At 37.7% G+C, this 13953-nt stretch overlaps 3 protein-coding genes across 3 annotated transcripts; 2 read left to right on the forward strand and 1 right to left on the reverse strand.

Moving 5' to 3' along the window:
* The first annotated feature begins 229 nt into the window (after positions 1-229).
* Positions 230-7053, forward strand: LOC113346997 (importin beta-like SAD2 homolog). The gene is made up of 21 exons (XM_026590569.1): positions 230-441; positions 532-692; positions 788-958; positions 1368-1478; positions 1560-1637; positions 1755-1948; positions 2035-2095; positions 2236-2310; positions 2549-2626; positions 2817-2879; positions 2977-3048; positions 3202-3350; positions 3471-3510; positions 3596-3739; positions 3916-4035; positions 4133-4351; positions 4782-4958; positions 5215-5896; positions 6079-6287; positions 6402-6540; positions 6657-7053. Exons 1-21 carry the CDS (start codon positions 297-299, stop codon positions 6809-6811), a joined length of 3243 nt encoding a protein of 1080 aa, XP_026446354.1. The 5' UTR covers positions 230-296; the 3' UTR covers positions 6812-7053.
* Positions 7054-7570: 517 nt separating this feature from the next.
* Positions 7571-8279, forward strand: LOC113347000 (ubiquitin-40S ribosomal protein S27a). Its single transcript, XM_026590571.1, has one exon. It carries the CDS (start codon positions 7637-7639, stop codon positions 8105-8107), a length of 471 nt encoding a protein of 156 aa, XP_026446356.1. The 5' UTR covers positions 7571-7636; the 3' UTR covers positions 8108-8279.
* Positions 8280-10616: 2337 nt separating this feature from the next.
* LOC113346999 lies at positions 10617-13721 on the reverse strand. The gene is made up of 8 exons (XM_026590570.1): positions 13322-13721; positions 12844-12877; positions 12511-12744; positions 12316-12405; positions 12049-12114; positions 11815-11906; positions 11659-11706; positions 10617-11567 (listed from the first exon to the last, which is right to left on the reverse strand). Exons 1-8 carry the CDS (start codon positions 13600-13602, stop codon positions 11489-11491), a joined length of 924 nt encoding a protein of 307 aa, XP_026446355.1. The 5' UTR covers positions 13603-13721; the 3' UTR covers positions 10617-11488.
* Positions 13722-13953: the final 232 nt, after the last annotated feature.

Below are 13953 nucleotides of genomic sequence, written 5' to 3' on the forward strand. Positions count from 1 at the left end.
GGTTAAATCAGTCTTTTTAATCCAAATTAGACGCCCCATAACCATTGGTATAAATTGGAGAAGAAAATGTCAGGCTTCAGATAATTCTTAGGCCCAAACTAGCCGGGTTTCTTTTGGTGCATCATTTTCACATGCGCTGTTACTTACAAATCAACGGTGCAGATTTCCGAACGATATCCCTAAATGTGTTCTTCGAAGATCACTTGTATAAAGTTAAGGACATCAATAATTTTCCCGCCCAATCTCTTCTCTCCGATTTATTTTCTCTCACTTCACTCCAGAAACTCAACTAAAAAATGGGAACCCTAATTTCCCAAATCAGTCAACTACTAGATCAAACTCTAAGTCCAGATAATTCAGTAATATCTTCTGCAACCGAAACCCTAGATCATCTTTCCCTTCTTCCTGAATTTCCTTATGCTTTAATCGCAATTACTACTGGTAAGTAAATTCAAGCTGATTCACTAAGTTGATCTTAAATTTTGTTTGAATTCCGAGAATCCTTAATCAATCTCGTATTTGGTTTGATAGGAGGTGAAAGTCAAGGGCAGAAAATAGCTGCCGCAACTTACTTAAAGAACTTTACCAAACGACATATTGATTCATCAAAAACCAGTGTTGACTTTAGAAATCGGTTTGTTCAAGCTTTACTTCAATCTGAACCAGCTGTATTGAAAATCTTAGTTGAAGCTGTAAGGTTTCTGTTCGAAATTTATGTTTTAAATAATTAGAATTGCTTTGTTGGTAAAGGAAATCTGACTGGTGACTTATTTTTTGGTGTATGTAGTTTCGCCTTATAGTTGTGAATGAGTTTATTAAGGAGAATTCATGGCCTGAACTTGTACCTGAATTGCGATCGGTTATACAAAATAGTAATCTCGTTAATGAAGGTGGAAATTCACAGTGGAGTACTATCAATGCTCTTACTGTTCTTCAAGCTATTATTAGACCGTTTCAGGTAAACATATTGATTTCCCAATACCTGGAGGTCTTTTTGATATTCCCTGATTGCTAGGATAGTTTATTGTTTGTGATAATGTCTTTACATATGTATTTGTTGATATTTTGAATTAAGATAACTTTAAGTTAAACAAAGCGGGTACTTCTGTTAACGACAATGAGGATGTGGTTTAAATAGTAAGCTTAATGATGTGGCACATGTGTAATTTTTGAACTATGGTTCACCAACTGAGCTTCTGATGGAAAATGTAAATGATGCATTCAGTAGTATGAAACTGTGATGATCTTCTGTTATATTTGACCTGCAGCTCAAGAGTCAAGAACACAAGATACTTAATAGCAATGTATTTTCCTGTTTTAAAATGCTAATTTAGCTAACTCGGCGTTTGGTATTTGAAAACCTACAGTATTTCTTAAACCCCACAATTCCAAAGGAGCCGGTACCACAGCAGCTACAGCTTATAGCAAAGGAAATTCTCGTGCCTTTGCTTGCATTATTCCACCATCTTGTGGAAAAGGTTCTGTGCCACTTGAGTCTTACATCTCATTTTTTTTTTAGAGGTACCAATGAGTCTATGGCTTAACTGTTTATGTAACAGGCTTTGTCAGCACCTGGCGGACTAGAAATGGAAATTGAAAGAGTCCTTTTCATAATATGCAAGTGCATTTATTTCTCTGTAAGCTGCCAAATCTTTGACTTTGTTATCTATTGCCAAAAATGTTTTTTCTTTCTACTCTCATTAATTTTGTGTCTTTTTTTCCCATTGAAAATTCACAGTAAGTTAGTTTTGCAGGTGAGGTCATATATGCCAGTGGATTTGCTTCCTCTTTTGCCTTCTTTTTGTCTGGATATATTTCGGATTCTGGATTCCTTTAGCTTTGATGGTACTAGCTTAGACGATTGTTACTTGCTAAGACTGAAGACTGGAAAGAGAAGCTTGCAAATCCTGTGTGCTTTAATCACCCGACATCGGAAGCACACCGATAAGTAATTATTCTGTTTCATTTAATTTGGCCAATTTAAATATCTTTGTCAGTCCTTAAAGGCTCTCTTTTCCGGCTAAACTTTTGCAGGTTGATGCCTAATATTGTCAATTGTGTCTCCAAAATAGTTAAGGAGAGCAGTAATATTAGTGTAAGTTGATTCTTCCCCAGTCCCTTTTTGGGCGGAGTGTCCAAGTTGGGATTCCGCCCATCATATCAATATCTGCTTATATTTGCAGTACTGGGTGATTGCTCTTCGTGTTGCATTCTCAAGCAATTTTCATTTTGCAGAAGCTTGATTTCTTATCGGAGCGGATTATTGCTTTAGCTTTTGACGTTGTTTCACATGTTCTTGGGACAGGCCCGGTAAGATAATTATGCTCGAGTTTAGCGATTTATTAACACCAATTCCTGAATATTTTTGATCTAAATATAAGCGCTTCTGGTTCCTTGCAACTGTACAAAATGAAAGGAAAATATAATCTCTTGCTTTTTACTATTATAAGCGTTTTGCTTACATGGCGTCTTCTGCTTGATGACCATCTAGTGTACACAAGTGCCTCATCTGTCTTCTCTCTGATTTTTCTTTGTCATTTCGATGCAGGGATGGAGATTAATTTCACCCCATTTTTCTTCATTACTTGAGGCAGCAATCTTCCCAACTCTAATAATGAACCAGAAGGTGAGAGAGTATAGCTTAACGTTGACTTGCAGTTCCACATGTTTGACACCAAAGCTTTTTTGGTTTTTATTGTTTGGCTTTCCTTGTGGAACAGGCAATTTGTAGAGTATGTCTGTGCTCCACATATGTGAACCTGAGCTGAGCTAGATTACTAATTCACCAGTGTTATGCTTAATATTGCTTTTGTTAGGATATCTTAGAGTGGGAAGAGGACGCAGACGAGTATATGAGCAAGAATCTTCCATCTGATTTGGTATGAAACTCACTTTATTACTGTCTTTCTACTGGAATCATTTTCGCCTTACACTTATTGCCTTTTTATCACTTCTAATTCGGATGACTTGAATCAGAAATTTATGGATGGGAATTTTACGGCGAGGAAAAGTGCAATTAACTTACTCGGTGTTATTACGATGGCGAAGGTAGATGTTCTCCCTTGATATTACGCTATCTTAATGCTCACAAGAAGGAAATTGGCCTTTTTTTTGTTTTGAAAGTCTATCAGAAACATGTAATTGGAATCTCATCATTTACTTGAATTCTGACTGAAAAGGACTGTCTCTTGTTGGCTACAGGGACCTCCGACAGCCTCTTCATCCTCAACAAAACGCAAGAAAGGTGACAAAAGTAAGGGAAAAGCACAAGCCAGTTCCATTGGGGACTTGTTAGTGCTACCCTTCTTGTCAAGGTTCCAGATTCCGTCCGGTTCTTCTCCTTATTACAAGTGAGGATTGTTAATATTCGTCTCTCTCTCTCTCTCTCTCTCTCTCTCTCTCTCTCTCTCTCTCTCTCTCTCTCTCTCTCTCTCTCATGTTTCATTGAGCTTCTCCTTTGACCTTGGCAGTTATTACGGCGTTCTGATGGCTTATGGTTGCCTGCAAGATGTAAGATATCTTTCATGTTGGCAGTTTAGCTGCGTTGAGGTCTTGTAAATGACTCCAAGATTTAACTCCACCAGTGTTTGTGCAGTTCCTAAGAGAGCGGAGTCCTTTTTACACAACTAATCTGCTCCGTAGTCGGGTGCTGCCAGTATATTCGCTATTTCCATGTGTACCCTACTTAGTTGCCAATGCAAACTGGGTACTCGGAGAACTTGCGAACTGTCTTCCTGAAGTGCGTCCTTCCTACTCATTTCTTTCACACTATTTTAGTTTCCTTACTTGCATATACTACTATCTTTCCTAAATAATTTTGTGGGTCACTTGTGTGTTCTCACGGAAGTGCCCTTTCAACGGTGCACTTATTGGTAGGGGGACTGCTATTCATTAACTGGATTATTTCTTGGTTAGGAAATGGAGGCTGAGGTGTATGAGGCCTTGCTAAAAGCATTAGTTATTCCTGATATGGAAGATGTCTCATGTTATCCTGTCCGAGCTTCCGCTGCCGGGGCTATTGCTGAGCTTCTTGAAGTAGGGAGCCATATTATAACTCAGTTCTTTTTATGTAATATAATAATAATTTTCTTTCCTCTCACTTTATCTTAATATCTCCTTGTGTTTTCCACAGAATGACTACTTTCCACCTGAGTGGTTGCCAGTCTTGCAAGTTGTGGTTAACAATATTGATAATGTAGACGACAGTGATTCTTCCAATTTGTTCGATCTGTTGCGTACTCTAGTGGAGGTGGGAGACGGAGGAGTTGCTATCCACATTCAATATGTTGTATCATCCCTAGTGCAGACAATTTCAAAGCACATACCTCCAACTCCAGAGCCATGGCCTCAGGTACCTGTGATCCTCTTGTATTTGGCTGTAATAAAGATTACATTGCTTAATATTTTTGTAGCTATGATTCTATAACATGAAAATGAGAAAAGAGCAACAAATAAATGGGTTCACGTGGGAGATATCCATTTAACCCCGTTTATTTTTCCCTGACTCGGCTCCAATGTCAAACTCAACTCATAACTCTGACTCAGAGGTATTCACGTCAGGTACCTGACTCGTTGGGAACATATCTGACTGGATTCGAAGTTTTCTCTGCTTGAGTTTAATATATTAAGTCAGAGTCAGATGTGATAAGTCAGATTCTGATGGGTCAATTGAGTCAGGAAAAAACAAACGCCACATTAGTCTTTATCTGACAAGAATACAAGCAACTCTGGACAAATTGATCTTCTGAAAGTTAACATGGTAAAAAAATGATATATGACAGGTAGTGGAACGGGGATTTGCCGCATTAGCTGTTATCGCTCAGACGTGGGAGGATTCTGAGCCAGAAGAAATTGAAGAGGACGAATCAAGTGACGAGTGGATATCTGGTCGTTCTACTATTGCAAGAGCATTTTCAGTTCTCTTACAGCAGGCTTGGCTCAATCCTGTGCAGCTAGTGGTGAGTTTGGCATATATTATTTGCGAAATTCTCTATATTTAAATCGAAAGATAATGCAGGAATTTCTTACAGTCTCTTATTAAATATATACTGAGGTGTATATTTATTTTTGAGGAGTATATATATTTTTTTTCCGTCACTACAATACTCAAATGTTTGATTATGATCTATGAGTGCATGAGACCTTCTGGATTTTTAAAGTATGGTTAGGATCTTGCTTTCTTGTTGACTTTTATCCCCGAGCTTTGGTGTACAGGATGGAGAGATTTCCTCGTTGCCCCCTTCATCATGCATAGGTGATGCATCAAAATTGCTCTGGTTCATTGTGAGATCTGTGGATAAAAGCAATACAGTCTTAGATCTTAAAGTATCAGAACTGTTGAAGGTTTGGGCTGGTGTTATTGCGGATTGGCATGCTTGGGAAGAACTTGAAGATTTGTCAATCTTCGAATGCATTGCAGAAGTTATCAACTTACACAGAAAATGTGAAATAAAGAACTTCATTGTTGGAAGCGTACCATCTCCTCCAGCCCCACCAGTTCACAGTAGTTCTATAGTTGAAGGGATTGGTGCCTTCGTATATGGAGCCATCTCTGAATACCCGTCTGCAACTTGGAGGGCTTGTTCATGCATGCATTCTCTACTGCATATTGCAACGTTCTCAGTTGAAGCTGAAGGTGTCAAGCAGTCTTTGGTAATTGCTTCTAGTCAGGTGGCGTTCTCTCGTTTTAAAGATATTCAAAGCAAGCCAGTTCCACTGTGGAAGCCTCTATTGCTTCTTTTATCATCTTGCTATTTGTGTGACCCCAGTTTGGTGGAAAAGATTTTAGAGAAGGCTATGGAGAACGGCTTTACTGTTTGGGTGTCTGCTTTAATGCATATTGCCTCGGAAGATTTTGAACCAGCTCTATCAGCTGGCTCGGAGATTAAATTACTTGGTAAGCATTTGCATAGCAAAAAAGTGTAGATTCTTCAGTGAGCACTAGGACATGATCTGATTAATGGTGTCTAACCTACTTTGAGTCTCCTGATTTTCGAGGTTACAAATATAGTAGACTACTGATTCAATGGCCTTTAATCGGAAACATCTGATCATTGTTTTCTTTTTTGTTCCTGTTAGTTATGACACTGACAAAGGTTGTCGAGCGACTGGTTGTATGTTTTGCTGGTAACCCAGACAGTAGATTGCTGCAAAATTGCTTTGTTTCATTATTGGAAGCCACCTTACAACTTAACCAAGATGACGTAGAAGACGACGAAAATGAGGATGATGACGCAGATAATGATGATGATGATGACGGCGGCGACAAGACCGAAGATGATGATGAGGTGCAGTGGTCACCTTTTTTTCTTATGTTGCCTTGCTTCTTTGTTTCAACTATCTGAATATCTCACACATGATAAACTACTAAACTTTTTCTGTTCCTCTGTGATTTTGCTCAGGATTCCGAAGATGAGGAGCTTGAAGAAACAGAAGAAGAGTTCATGGAACGGTATGCCATTGAAGCTCTTAACTTGGAAAGTGCAGTAATTACAGAAGATGATGATATTGAAGGTCAATGCCAGGAGGACATTGAGTTGGGTAAGTCCATATGATTCTATTCCCATAAGTTGTTTAATTTTTTACTCACCATGGACAACAGAACATGACCAAATTTTGTATTCCTTATTTTTATTCTTTCCGCACTATTCATGCAGGTGTTTTCGGCGAAGTTGATCCTCAAAGTGCAGTGCTTTCTCTTATAGAGAGATACCACCAGGTTCTCATAAAAGGACATATATTGCCTGCTCAGACTGTCAACGATTTCCTAACTGCATTTCCTCAGTACACTTCACACTTCCAAAATTTGTAACCACCAAATGTGTACTGTACCGAATGTAGTAGAGTTACAGATTGAAATTCTTTATGCAGTTTGGTAACAATTTTCTTGCGTGGTTTTAAGTAATTCCGAGAACTATCTCATCTCATTCTTTCAAACTTCTTAGAGTGATATTCTTTCTTGTTTGATTGGTTTCGGACACTTTGTAACATAATAATTGATTTACTCAGAATACATTCAATCTTCATATTGAACAGCTTAAGCTTCTTGGCTAACTTCGGTGGTGTCTCTTCTTTTCCTGTTTAAACTTTCGCGTTTTGGAATGTGTGTAATCTGAACTCTGAATGACCCCTTCACTCAAGGTTGACGAGTCAGACTCATATTTCCTGAGTTTTTTTTTTTTGTGGAATTTCCGTGACAGTCTAGACTAGAAGGTCTCCGATTGAAATTAACGGTTTCTGACTCAGCTTGGCTCTGTGTGCAATCAATTCAACTTCCAATGTAAGCAAGAGTATGCATACTCACACTTAACGAGTCAGATTTAGAATAGCAAGACTTGCGTGCGAGTCAGAGTCAGATTAGCAAGATTGCAAATGAGTCAGACCCAATTGATGACGAAAACGAAAGGATCCAGTGAATCGTCACCCTCGGATTTGGTATTGGTATGTCTCATCTTTTGGTTCCACGAGCAAGAACCGAACCATTTTATGCGTAACTTAAAAAATGGGATACATCCGAGAACCGAGTAAACTCAGAACCAACACACTATATATAAAGAAGAAACCCTAAAATCTCATTTCCATATCACACCGCAAGAGATAAGAAACTGAAACCCTAGTTTGAGTCGCCTCCGCGAAGATGCAGATCTTCGTGAAAACCCTAACAGGGAAAACAATCACCCTCGAGGTTGAATCCTCTGATACGATCGACAATGTCAAGGCTAAGATCCAGGATAAGGAAGGAATCCCACCAGATCAACAGCGTTTGATTTTCGCTGGAAAACAACTTGAAGATGGAAGAACTCTAGCTGATTACAACATCCAGAAGGAATCGACTCTTCATCTGGTTCTTCGATTGAGGGGAGGAGCTAAAAAGAGGAAGAAGAAGACCTATACTAAGCCAAAGAAGATCAAGCATAAGCATAAGAAGGTTAAGCTCGCGGTTCTTCAGTTCTACAAAGTTGATGATTCTGGAAAGGTTCAGAGGTTGAGAAAGGAGTGTCCTAATTCTGAGTGTGGTGCTGGAACTTTCATGGCTAATCATTTTGACCGTCACTACTGCGGTAAGTGTGGTTTGACTTACGTTTACCAGCAAGCTGGACAAGAGTAAGTCATGGTTACTCTTTAGTAATATGGAGTTTTGTTAAGAGGGTTTCTTATTTGGTTGTTTTTAGGGATTTAAAGATTTTTCTTGTTGGTTAATTTCAATTTCAGAACCTTTTATGATAAGATATTATGTTCTTTTTTTGTTAAATGGAGGTTATTATTATGACTCACTACGAATAGATTATGTGCTTCAATTTAGACAAATCTGATTATCGTGGCTGAATATGTTTGCTGTTGATTATTGTGGGTGTAGTCTGATTTTGGTGGTTCTGGTTGTTATTTTTACGGTTAAATGATAATTGTTTCTTTACTTGTAAGTTTCCTTTACTGGTGTAGTCAATCCAGGGAGGTTTGTAAGTTTGTACCAACTCATTAAATGATTGGCTACAATAGGGGTTTTAATATTAAGTGTTCTCTGTTGTATATACTTGAACGAATGGATGCTCGGTGACTGCAAATTGTAGTAATAAGGGTATTGCTTGCTTGGTTGTCTCTGTATTGAGAAGAAATTTGAGATTTAAAATCTGGGGTTTCTTGAGAATGTGGAGAAACCTTAGGTTGTGTAGTATACATGAATTATGAATAAATGATCTATGTAGGACTGCAAAGTGTAGTACTGCTGATAAGTATGTTATAGATAATCTGTGTTTTGCGAGAATGTTTAGTTACCTTCGGTTGTGTTTTTTTTTGGTCTTTATTAACTTAATCGATATAGATGAATTGTGGATATGAATTAACTAGTAGGACATTGTCATTTTTCGCTGAAAAATCTGGGTTCTGTTTTAGGTTGTGTATTATTTGGTTTGCATTTGTTTTAGTTGTTTGATAACATAAATTGGATGGGGTTAAATGAGGATATGAATTGACTATTAGTGCATTGTGTTACTGAAAAATCTGGGTTTTGTGAGGATATGAACCTACTTAGTAGTACATAGTGTCTTAGAACTGAAAAATAGTGAGCTAGTTTAGTAAGAATTTGGGTTTGAAAATATCAAATTGATGGGGATGAATGGTTAGTGCTGTTGAATGTAATAATATTTGTTTTAGCTTATGTTTGGATTGTATGCCGTGTGGGTGATAGGAAGTTTGTCATGTTTTCTTTTTAGGTTGGCCTACTTGTTCTTAGATTGATGTTGTAGTCTTATCATTTTAGTGGTCTTATGTCTAGTATGTGATATATTGAGTGTAATTGTCTGGTATAAATCATTTGTAGCTTGCAATTTGGTATGTTTGAGTTCTTAATTAGTTTCTGAGAAGGTCAACCTTATAGGAGATTCGGAGTTGTTATTTTCTTTTTATGTTGGCTTCCTTGTATTGATGTTGTAGCTTATCCCCGTGTAATGATGAATTTACAGAAATACTAGTTACATCTACTAGATTATTTTTATTTATTTTAGTAGTTAAATATTTTACACGGGTTAGGTTGATTCACTGTTTCTTACAGGTAGTGTGTTTTTTTTGTGTTGGTTGTATGCTTCAATTGAGTGATTTCTACCAGATTATTTTTGGTTATTTTTGGGGTTGATTCATGGTTTCGTACAGAGTCTGGTTCTTGCATTGGTTGTATGCTTGGATGAGTGACATCAACAGTTTCAGGTATAGAGAGTACTGTCTACAAACTAAGATACATAGAATGGGTTCGAGGTTTTTGTTTGAGTAGCTCGTGATCTGCTTGAACACATATGTACTTGTTAGACAGATCTTGTAGTTTAATGCTGTCTTATTGTTTTGTATATATTGTATTGTACTACTTGGGTGTGGCCAGATGTAGCTCCATTTATTTGTTAGTTCTGAACACTTGATGAGCAGTATAACCTCTTAAGGTTCAGAAGTCATTAATTGTAGGAAAGCTTGATCACAATGAGCTTAAATGGAAGTCTGATTCTTTTTTTTTGTCTATGGTAGTCTAAGACTAAGATTGTGTAAAATGTCATGTTGAGACTTCCTATGCCTATGTTATTTGTGCCTGTAGAGATGTCAAGTTGAAAGTACTTTACTGAGCAATGCTGAGGTTAGGTATGTCAGTGGAGCAGGATTGTTTCCCCACCTTCCTCAAAAGATGGCCAAGGAAGGTATGGAAGCTATTCAAATGCAAAGAGCAGTTGGCTTTCTGTTCGTTCTGTTGTGGTAGTTTTTAGGAATTCACCAGCTTCTGTGCATTACTTTGGAGAGTTAGTAAAATCTTCAGTTGAACAGGACAAACAACTTTAAGGTTTATTATTGGCTATATTTGGAACATCCAAGAATGAGAGTGAACTAGTTTCCCCTGGCCGGAGTTATTCTTATGGGTTCTTCTTTGCTTTGCTAGTGGCTATGCCTCGATCTTTGACTCTTTGGTATGTTTCCGTTATTCACAGTCTAAGATGATTAGTAGATTACGTATTCTCGGTTAAAGATATGGAAGATAATTAGATGAACAAAACTCAAGTTTCTCTCATCTTTTGTATTCTCGGTTAAAGATATGGAAGATAATTAGATGAACAAAACTCAAGTTTCTCTCATCTTTTGGCGCTTGGTGATTAGTTCTTTCACATAAGATTTATGTATGCTGACTAAAATACTTGTGTCTTCCATCTTTCTCCTAATTGCGTTCCACTCTTGAAAGTTTCATTTCAGAACCAGGGACAAGAGTTTAATAGGTTACGACTAATTTCCGTTTTCCGTCCTTCGAATGCGCAGTTCAACATATACTCAGTACTAATCCACCACCTCCTCCTGGGATGAGCTATTAACATGGCTGATTTGAAAATAATTGCTTATTAACATAGCCTGTATTTTTGCCAACCTCCTTCCATCTAATTTCTTCTTGAATTGCCCTTGGGTCTGCTAGCGTTGGTACACTGCAGATGAGTCATCAAAATTGACTCAAAATTTACTTATACAAGCCCTTCAGCAGGAGGTTACCAAGTCCTAGTCCCGGGTCCTTTTTATGCGGAGTAGCAGACATAGACTGTCTACCCCAAATAGGATTCTGGAAAACAGAGTTCAGGAGATATCCACAGACCACAGTCTCACTTCTAGCCAATTGAACCAGTGCAACTCTTAGCATGTTAACATTGCCACAGGTTCTTCCTGAAAAACCTTGTTTTCTCAACTGAACACTTCAATTGGTCAATGCAGTTGTAAAAGATAGAAATCTGAGAGTGGGAGAGACGGCAGTTTAGACACATAACTTACCAGAATGTGTTACATTACATTTCTACTTAGAAATTGCAAATAAATTTAGCCATTTTATATTAGTGGCTGGTCCAACATAAAATTTATTTTCAACTTGAATTCTCATCCGTGGACCCTTGTATATCATGGAGCAGTTTCATGATGGAGTTCTATTGTGCCTAAAGAATCAATCCCTTGACAGTGAGTGGTTTATACATAATATGCTAAACTAAGCCCTGTGATGACCCCAAATAAGCATGGGGGAAATACTGTAGCAAGGGATATGAACTAGAGTCAGTGCGAAATACCTGTCAAAGGATATGGTGTGAGCCCCCAGAGTGAGAAAGCAAAGGGAAAGTTAAAAGTCAAGTATATAGGAGACAAGTTTCATTCACTTACCAAAGAGGTGCCCACGGAGTTGAGAGCTCGAGGAAAGGATAAGGCCACCTATAACGAGGCAACCAAAGACGAGAGGAGAAAACAACAACACTTTATTGAGCTTCTGACTTGTGAGTATACATGGAAACTTGTTTAGGGAGAGATTTACAAGCTTACCATGTAAAACCACAAGCATGAAGAATCCATTGAAAAACTGTGTACGCACCGCTCCAGATCAAAAAATAGACCAGTCCAAATGAATGGAATGGCTACACATTAGGGCAACTAAACAATCAGTAATCGAAAAGACTAGGAGTAAAGAACAATAATAAAATAAGGGATCACCGGGAATTGCTTAAGGTTAACCATATCGATGGATTTCCTTGGAGCAATTTTCCGCATTGTACTTACGAGTTTGTTGAGAGCGACGTCGAGTAGAAAAAACACGAAATTTAGAGAATGCATGCAAGCCATGTACTGTTGCAAGTGACAAAACTATATTTAGCAACAAACTTCGGTTATGCACATATGTACTGAAAATCGACAAGCTAAGATACTAACCGCTCTAAATCTAGACGATACCATTTACCAAATTAATCAACATGATGGTGCAGTTTTATAATAAAAATATGTACAATATGTTAAGGTCAGCATTCTAATAAGGAATAGAATAGTCACCCGGGTCACTCTGAAGGTATCAGCTGTGAGAAATGGTACGAGAATGCACCAAAAGACAATGTCCGTCAGCAACACAGCACCAGCACTAGTCTGTTCAAATAAGTTTATTATCTCAAAATGATGGGATTATGATAGAAGCATATGCAAATATGATCTCAAATAGCAATACAGAAACAGGAAGTTAGACAAATTAACCTGATATACAGTTAGCATCAAATAACCCCCAAACCTAGCATTTCGCTTGCTCCCTATACAATCATGATGAGTTTTCATCAATTTATTAAGACCCTTTTTTAACCCAGAACTCGCCTTTGCATTAGATTCGGTCTCATCCCCTTCCCTTTTCAAAAATTCACTGCCTTCCTCATTTTCGGCCTTAGATGTCTTTAAATACACCCAACATCCCTGAGCGGAGAAAATGGTTCCCAACTACATATATAAACACATGAAGCTTAAAAACTAAAATACTTTACTTTACACAAGATCTTTGTTATTGATAAGAAATGAGTTATCCAGAGAAGAACCTACCACAAAATATAAAATCACTAACGCGAAAGTCCACCTGTAAATAGATAAATAATACGAAGTAAAGATCACAAGACATTTGAATCCAGATTACACAGAACTATCTAAAAGAGACTGACTATGCTCATGACAAGTGACAACTACCAGTGGACATTGACATAGCCGTCGACAGCTGAATTCTAAATACAAAGGGATGTTAGGCCAGCAGGCATTATGCATATAGAAGCTCAATTCAACAACTCGGTCAATAAAAGAGTTGCCCATCACGCATTTGGACTTTATACTGGCTAAACGCTATCTGCTACATTTGAACTACTAAATCATATCCATCCAAGAGTTTCTTCTAAACTATTTGATGATCTCTTATTTGGAACTAAACCCACAAACATTATCAGAATTGAGACATTATCATAAAAACAAAAAAAAAAATTTCATAAATAACTAAATCAAGTAAAAAAATGATTTTAGAGTTAAACTTAACTGAGTGTAGAAGTAGAATGCAAAAGCTCCATGTATGTTGATAACCACAGATAAGAAACAAGACATGATAAAAACCACCGAAGCTCTATAAATCAACATCCATATTGGATTAAGATTTTTCCAACAAGGAACCCATAGATCATAAACATTTAAAGGTGATTTTCTCGATTTATAAATCAACACTAGAGATATAATTGGTGGAATTATGATGATTAATGCACATACTGGAACTTGCCATTGAAACCAGTAATTAAATCCTGATTCATTTTCTAAATTAGACATATTTCCGGCCTTCTGCGGTACCTATTTCTCTAAAACCCCTGATAGTTTTTTTCCTGAAGAGATGATAAGTCAGAGAATTTTCATGTCGAAGAGAAAGAGAAGGCTAGAACTGCAGCTGGGAGAGTCAACTGGGATACCGTGAATGCCCAATAACTTTATATTTACCACCTGGGAAACACTTGGGGTACCCAGATTGCTACATGGGATTGGTTGAAGTGCACACACAGGATAAGAAAATGCAGTTAATCCATAGCTCACCTTAAAAAAGAAAGCAACGTGACTTCCTGGAGAATCTCACCTGTAGAATTTGTTCGAAAACCACTGCTCTCCTTAGAGCAACTGTAGTGGACG

Source organism: Papaver somniferum, chromosome 2 (assembly GCF_003573695.1).
Source record: "Papaver somniferum cultivar HN1 chromosome 2, ASM357369v1, whole genome shotgun sequence".
Taxonomy (NCBI): Eukaryota; Viridiplantae; Streptophyta; class Magnoliopsida; order Ranunculales; family Papaveraceae; genus Papaver; species Papaver somniferum.